The sequence below is a fragment of the Thecamonas trahens genome, assembly GCF_000142905.1.
Source record: "Thecamonas trahens ATCC 50062 unplaced genomic scaffold supercont1.16, whole genome shotgun sequence".
Taxonomy (NCBI): domain Eukaryota; order Apusomonadida; family Apusomonadidae; genus Thecamonas; species Thecamonas trahens.
The window spans coordinates 262,440-269,786 of record NW_013657664.1 but is presented as its reverse complement, the minus strand read 5'-3'; the positions used below and the strand labels follow the sequence as shown (position 1 = coordinate 269,786).

At 64.3% G+C, this 7,347-nt stretch overlaps 4 protein-coding genes across 4 annotated transcripts in view; 2 read left to right on the top strand and 2 right to left on the bottom strand.

Moving 5' to 3' along the window:
* Nucleotides 1-196: 196 nt before the first annotated feature.
* AMSG_03997 (uncharacterized protein) lies at nt 197-2,028 on the top strand (the record flags this gene model as incomplete). Its single annotated transcript, XM_013903794.1, has 1 exon — nt 197-2,028. One exon carries the CDS (start codon nt 197-199, stop codon nt 2,009-2,011), a length of 1,815 nt encoding a protein of 604 aa, XP_013759248.1. The 3' UTR covers nt 2,012-2,028.
* Nucleotides 1,884-5,476, bottom strand: AMSG_03996 (uncharacterized protein). The gene is made up of 2 exons (XM_013903793.1): nt 5,460-5,476; nt 1,884-4,915 (listed from the first exon to the last, which is right to left on the bottom strand). The coding sequence occupies exons 1-2, from the start codon at nt 5,462-5,464 to the stop codon at nt 2,167-2,169; spliced, it is 2,754 nt and encodes a 917-aa protein (XP_013759247.1). The 5' UTR covers nt 5,465-5,476; the 3' UTR covers nt 1,884-2,166.
* A 517-nt stretch (nt 5,477-5,993) lies between these two features.
* AMSG_03995 (adenine phosphoribosyltransferase) lies at nt 5,994-6,844 on the bottom strand (the record flags this gene model as incomplete). Its single annotated transcript, XM_013903792.1, has 1 exon — nt 5,994-6,844. Exon 1 carries the CDS (start codon nt 6,825-6,827, stop codon nt 5,994-5,996), a length of 834 nt encoding a protein of 277 aa, XP_013759246.1. The 5' UTR covers nt 6,828-6,844.
* A 327-nt stretch (nt 6,845-7,171) lies between these two features.
* The window catches only part of AMSG_03994 (uncharacterized protein), a gene marked incomplete at both ends in the record, with an annotated part of 3,173 nt that continues 2,997 nt past the window's right edge, over nt 7,172-7,347 (top strand). Inside the window, one exon of the mRNA XM_013903791.1 lies at nt 7,172-7,283. Coding sequence (XP_013759245.1) covers nt 7,172-7,283 — 112 coding nt within the window. The remainder of the gene's footprint in view (nt 7,284-7,347) is intronic.

Here is a 7,347-nt window from a genome sequence, read left to right as displayed (position 1 = left end):
AACCCTCTGCCCCCTCTCCTTCCCAGCCCCAAACTCCGGCCATTCGCGCGCGCCACAACAGCCACGAATCACAAACCACAACCACGACCGATCAAACGACGACAACCACCTCAGCTCCCGCTCCTGCTCCTGCTCCCGCTACCCCCCACACACCCCTCTCTCTCTCTCCACAGACACACACACACGTGCAGATCCAATGGAGGTGCTGAGACTGGCAGCACTTGCTGCTGCCGCTGTCGTGTGGGTCCTGGTCTTTGCCCAGACTGTGGTCTTTGTCGAGCGGGCTGTCGGAGAGCCCGCTGCTGTCGCTGCCGAAGACTGGCCGCTCTCGCTTGTCCCGGCCTGGATTGTTCTGGTAATGACCGGCGCTGCCACGGGGGCGGCTTCCTGGTGGTGGATTCGAGCCGCCCGCGCTGCGCCCAAGCCCGCGGTTCCGCTGCCTGGAGAGCCCGATCCGCAGCCGGCTGGCCTGCTTGCCCCGCGCCTGCCGCTCGCCTACGTCGCTGCTGCTCTCGCCATCAACGACTGGCTCTGGCTGGCTGTTTCGACGGGCCTGCTCGTGCCTATGCTCGACGCCCGTGCCGGTATGACCTGGGCTCGTGTCGCCGCCCCGCAGTTTGTCGGCGCCCTGCTCGCCGCCGGCCTCGCTATTCTCTGCCTACAGCCGTTTGCCTACGTCCTCCCAGTCAAGCTCCTCTGGCTAGTCATCGTCGCCATGCTCGTCGCTCGTGCTGACGATGTCAACACCTGGCCATACGAGGCCGTCTTTGCCCCCATCTGGATCACTCTTATCCTCGCAACAGCACTTGTTGCCTACGCCGTCTTCCGCCTCCGCCGCGCTGCCGCCGCAGGCTCAGACGCCGCCACGCCCGAGTACGTCCCATCGGACGCTGACACTGCTGCAGGCGCGGGCCCACTCTCTCCGGGCAAGGTCGTTTTTAGCCCAGCCCGGCCACAGCACTCGTCGTCGTCGCTCGGTGACTACGAGTACGAGTACGACGAGGAGCAGGCGCCCGGCCCGTCGCCGCCTGCCTCCTCGGCCGCTAATTCCGCTCCTGCTGTCGCTGCCACGCCCCGCCAGCTCCCAACCTCTGCTGCAGATCCCGACTACCAGTACGAGTACGAGTATGAGGTGAGTGAGGGCGTCGAGGAGCAGGAAGAGCAGGAGGAGCTGGCCGCCGCAGCGCTTGCACATCCCTCGCCGCCTGTCCTTGACCCTGTTGGTGTTGGTCTTGTCCTCGGCGTCTTTGCGGCAACCCTCATTGCCTGGACCCTGTTCCTTGTCCTCATTGCTGGCTGGCTCGACAACTCGTTCACGGTTAGCGGCGGTGCCAAGGGGGCCACCGTTCCGCTCTTCCTGTGGGAGCTGGCTATGGCTGCGCTCTGCGCCGGCCTCTTTGTCGAGCAGCTGCTGGCCGACGCCGGTGACCGCGACTCGCTTGCTGATCGGGCCTGGTGGGCAGTGCTTGCCCTGGTGGCACAGCTCCCGCTCCTCAGCACGGCTGCCACGGCCCGCTCTGCATCCGGCAGCGGCACTGCGCGTGCTGCCGGCTCGGGCGGTGCCGCGCACGCAGACACGATCCGCAAGCTCTCAGAGCAGGAGGCTGTCCTCCGCGACCACCTCGTCAACGGCACGGTCGGGACGGCAGAGCGCAAGAAGGCTGAGGCCCAGTTGCAGGAGCTGGCGGCGCGAAAGGCGGCGCTGAACGAAAACCCGTATGCTGCAAGCCAACCACATGCGGCTCTCCACGAGGAGCCGTTCTTTGTCGAGCTTGTTCGCGAGAAGATGCGGCTCCAGCGCGAGCTTGTCGGCTTCCGTCTCGCCTTCCAGGCCCAGTACGGGCGTGACCTTGAGTCGCTCGCCGATCGCGCGCCAGTCGAGTCCTCGTACCAACGCTATCAGACCACCAAGCAGGCCATCCGCGTCCTCGAACGCGAGTTTGCCAAGTTCCGTGACGGCGAGCCCAACAAGTACGAAGAGATCCGGCTCCTCTATGGCGCTGCACCATAAAAGCTTCAATGCCGCAAGTGCTTTTGTTTCAGGCATTCCCAACTGTTGATCCGGACTACTGCACCAACTCTGCAAGCTTTTACCACGTCTGCAGCTGGTGGCTCGCTTGTAGCGATGGCCCGGCCCCCACCTGCTCGAACATGTGCGGTTTAGAACTACTGTGTGTAGTTTTCGATGAGAGTCCGCAAGACGTCCTGCTGGTAGGTGGCCATGGCAAAGAGGGTGTCCGAGTTGGAGTCCTTTTGCCGAATGACATTGGGTGCAAAGACCATGGCCAGGTTGTCGGCCTCCATCTTTGTCACCGCCGCCACCTCGGGCGCAGCCATGCGCTGGAGGAAGAGGATGAGGTGCTCGAGAACGGCGGCGTTGCCAGGCGGGAACTGGTCGATGAGCGCCCGCAGTTCGGGGTACGACGTCCGAGCCTTGATGCACGCGTCGTAAAACTCGATGGGCACTACCGGCGAGGCCATGTCGCGGAACCAGAGCTTGAGCAGACCGGCAGCGACATTGGGATCGCGACCGGGGATCTCGTAGTTGTACTGCGAGAGGCCGTCCTTGATCCGGGCCAGAAGCTGGACGTCGGCCGGAATACGGAAGATACCCTCGGTCTTGAACCCGTTCTTGGCCTCGATGGCTTCGGTAAGGGCGACGATGACCCGCGGAACCGTGGCGTTGCTGTCCTTTGACAGCTCAAACACCATCATGTCCTCGAGCATGCCGCCAAAGAGCGACGGGCGCAGCGGCTCCTTGATCATGCGCTCGATGTCAGACTCCTCGGGTGCCTCCGACACCGGGTTGCAGTAGTACAGTCGCCGGAAGCAGTACGAGGCGTAGAGCTTCAGCGTCGGTACCGAGAGCGAGTCCATTTGCTGAAGGCAGTACGCCTGCAGCGGGCCGGTCATCTGCGGCGACGGCCGCAGGATCTGCACCGCGAGCGCAAAGAGCTCCCAGCCAGACATGGCCGAAGTCTTGACCGGGTTATTGTTGGTGGCCCGGATGCAGTAGACAAACATCTCGTTGGCCAGGTCCGCGTCACCAAAGCAGCCGGCCACAAACTTGGTGAGCGTGACCAGCGGCGGCGTCTTGGTCTTGACGTCGCCAATGTACTGCTGCACATACTTGTACTGGTTGAGCGCGACCTTGCGGCACTGCTTCGGCAGCATGCACACTGTGTCGGCGAGCTTGCCCTTGGAGTAAGCCAACATTTCGGCCACTGGGTTGTTCGTCTTGGGCTTTTTGAGCTCGCGGAAGAACTTCTTGCCAAACTTGATCATCGAGTGCCGCTCCACCTCGGATCGGACTTGCGGCGTGAGGTGGAAGCCGCGGATGCCCGACGTCGACGCCGCCCGCTCGCGCGACTTCATCCGCTGCGGCACCGCCGTCAGCGGGTCGCCGTCGAGCGCACCCGACGAGTTGCTGCGCCCGAGCGGGGACGCAGACGGAGAAGTCGACGTCGACGGCATGGAGAGCGTTGGCAGGGCAAGGTTTCCGCCCGAGCCCTCGGTTTTGAGCGCCGGAGGGCCTCCAGACGCGGGTGGGGCGCCACCTGCAGACTCGGGTGCCTCGGGCGCCTCGGGCATGTCCCAGGTTGTCTCGCCCGACGCGTTGTTGACAAAGTAGTGCCGCTTGTACGACTCGTCGTAGTGGGCAGTCCAGCCCGGCGCGAGCAGCGACAAGTCAGCATCTTTGGCCTTCTTCTTCTTCTTCTTCTTCTTAGCCTTCTCCTTGTCCTTCTCCTTCTCCTTGGCCTGCGCAGCCGCAGCCGCGACATCACCTGCGTCGGCAGTCACCGCCCGCTTGGTTCCGTCTGACTTGATTGCATTGCTCAGGGCCTTGTTGAGCGCAGGCGGCGCTGCAGAGGCTGTGCGCGTCGGCGGCGGCGGCGGTGCACCCCCAGACCCAGCGCAGGCGGCGGGCGGCGGCGGCGCCGGGAGCCCACCAGACTTGCCACCTGCGGCGGGCGGCGGCGGAGGCGGAAGCCCGCCAGACTTGCCACCTGCGGCAGGCGGCGGCGGCGGCGGAAGTCCACCAGACTTGCCACCTGCGGCAGGCGGCGGCGGCGGCGGAAGCCCACCAGACTTGCCACCTGCGGCGGACGGCGGCGGCGGCGGAGGCTGCTTGGGCTGGGCAGGCGGCGGCGGCTGGGCCGGCTGCGTAGGAGGAGGCAGTGGTGCTGTCTTGGGCTGGCCGGGAATCGGCAGCGGTGGTGCTGTCTTGGGCTGGCCGGGAATCGGCGGCGGTGGTGCTGTCTTGGGCTGGCCGGGAATCGGCGGTGGCGGCTGCGGAGGCGCCGGCTGCCCAGGGATCGGCGGCGGAGGCTGCGGAGGCGCCGGCTGCCCAGGGATCGGCGGCGGAGGCTGCGGAGGCGCCGGCTGCCCAGGGATCGGCGGCGGAGGCTGCGGAGGCGCCGGCTGCCCAGGGATCGGCGGCGGAGGCTGCGGAGGCGCCGGCTGCCCAGGGATCGGCGGCGGAGGCTGCGGAGGCGCCGGCTGCCCAGGGATCGGCGGCGGAGGCTGCGGAGACAATGCGGCCGGCGGCGGAGGTGGCGGCGCAGACTTGGCCCCACCTGAGGCCGGCGGCGGAGGTGGAGGCGCAGACTTGGCCCCACTTGAGGCCGGCGGCGGCGGTGGCGGCGCAGCGTTCTTGGACGAAGTGTGCTCCGCCGGCGGAGCCTTCTTGACAATGATCTTCACGTTGTCTGTCGGCTTTGTCCACTCGACAGCTTCTGTTGCCGTGTTGTAGTAGTAGACTCTGTTGTGGGAGTCGTCCCACAGCTGCCAGTACACCGTGGCGCTCTTCTCAGGTGTGGCAAAGCCAGGCGGCGGCGTCCACGATGTCTCCTTGGTGATCGGATTGGCGTAGTACGTCCGCCCGTTAGCATCCTTGGTCGCCACCCATCCTGAACTACACCCACTCCATCCATCCACACACACATACACACACAATGAGTATACTCCTTGCCCGCCGCCCCCCCCCCCTCCCCCCTCTCCTCCCTCCCCTTAGTTCCTTCTCCATTTCCCCGCCAATGACCGCAGGTGCATGTTCGTCCGAAATGGCTCATGCCGCCAAGCCACCGCTCCCCTTCCTCACCCACCCCCTACCCCTACCCTTACCCCACCCCCCCACCCCTGCATCCAACCACCCCTACACCCTGCACCTCCTCCCAAACCCCCCTCTCCACCCTCCCCACTCCCACTCCCCTTTCCCCGTCACGGAATATGTATCATCCCCCCTCCCCCCCCCCTCCTCCGGCTCCCCGCAGGGAACCCTTTTTTTCCGTTGGCCACCCCCACCCCACCACCCCCACACACCCACCGCCACAGCCACAGCCACACTCACCATACCCTCTCCCCAGCCCCCCATCCACAGCCAGTGCCATAACCACTTCACAAGTCACTCTCTCTCTCTCTCTCACACACACACACACACACCTGCATGCATTACATACCTCATGGCGTCTAGGACGGAGAGACGTGCCCCTTGGCGATGCTGGTGTCGGTGCCGGTGGCGGTGCTGCTGTCTAGTTCCTCCCTGACTGCCCCCCCCCCCCCCGCCCCCGCCCCCCAACCTCCTCCGCTCCTCCCGCTTGCCGCGTCTTCTGCCATAAAAATGTTGCCGCTGTCAAACGGGTGTCACCGGGGTAAACACCCACCCTCTCCCCCTCTCTCTCCAACACACACGTACAACTCATTATCGCACATGCCTATGGCTAGGATAGACAGCATACATGGCAAGGCTTCATAAAGAGTAGGTGAGAGCCTATGGTGGGTCCTGGATTGAGTGCCAAAGCCGAGAGTGTCACGAGGCTTGCGTGGCTGTGGTTTGCAGTCGATGATCACAAGATCTACATTAGTCTTTTCGTTTCTGTGACAAAAACACACACTCTCAGGATGTAAAGCCCAATCACCTCTTGCTCATCACCTAGTGTCAGGCTATGTTCATGTTTCGGACACACACTGCAAACTATATGATCTATTGCAACTCAATCAAAGGCCACGATGGAGAAAACGTCGATGCCGTCGCCCTCAAGCTTGGCCCGCCCGCCGAGGGCGGGCAAATCGGAGATAAAAGCAGTGCCGACAACGTCAGCGCCAAGCTCCCTGACGAGGGCAACAGAGGCGGCCATGGTGCCGCCGGTGGCGAGGAGATCGTCGACGAGGACGACGCGCATGCCGGGCGTGATCGAGTCGACGTGGCATTCGAGCGAGGCCGAGCCATACTCGAGCGAGTAGTCGCGAGAGATGGTCTCGCGCGGAAGCTTGCCCTTCTTGCGAAGCACAATGAGACCAACGCCGAGTTGGCGGGCGAGGGTGGCACCCCAGATGAAGCCACGAGCCTCGCAGCCGACGACAGCGTCGAGCTGCGCCCCGCGAGCGGCGTAGTATGCCGCAATGATGTCGGTGGTCAGATCGAGGCCCTCTGGATGCTCGACAAGCGTGGTGATGTCACGGAAGACGATGCCTGGCTTGGGAAAGTCCGGCACGGCCTTGATCATCGACACCACCTTGGCCTTGGCCACCTTATCGACGTTGCCTTCGGCGTCGACCAGCGGCGGCTCGCCCGCGGCGGGAACAGTCTGCTTCGACGACGATGCCATCAAGGCCTGGCATGGGCCGTGGTAGTACATGTGATGGAGCGGGGTGACGGCGTTGGACGAGCCAGCTGCATGCGAGGCGAGGCTGGGATGGCTGTGCGCCATACCGAAGACCGGGGGCATGGGCGGCAGACCGAGGACCGAGGGCATGGGCATGGCGCCGTGTCCTCCTGCCGACGGATGCTGCGGAGGCCACGCACCGTGGTAAAAGTACGGGTTCATAGTGCTTCAAAGAAGAGAGTGACTTGTGCGCCACTGCGACTGTGTCTACTACTGCGACGTAGCCGCCACTAACCCCTGTCGTCCGTGTCATGCATCGTGTCGGGGAGAGGGGGAATGGAGGAAGAATGGAGGGGGAGAAGGGGGGTGCTTCTCAGACGTCCCCCCCTCCCCCCCCCATCCCCTCCAGTCCTTCTCCCCTACCGTCACACCGACCTTTGATCCCCCCTTTCCCTTTTATACCTTCTACCCCCCTACCCCCCCCTCCCCCGTCCCCTCCCGTCCCTGCCCCCCCCCCCCCCCCCACCCCGACCAACCAAAATCGATCGATCACACACTCGTCCACCATGATCAAGACCTTCCTGTTTCTGGCTGTTCTGCTGAGTGTGGCACTCGCGCAGTGCCCCTCCACAAACGATATCTGTGCATGCATCTCCACCACAAACTGTGGCTTCTGCGGTATGCTCCTCCCCTCCCTCTTCCCCTTCCCCGCTCCCTCTCTTTCTCGCCTTCCACATTCCAA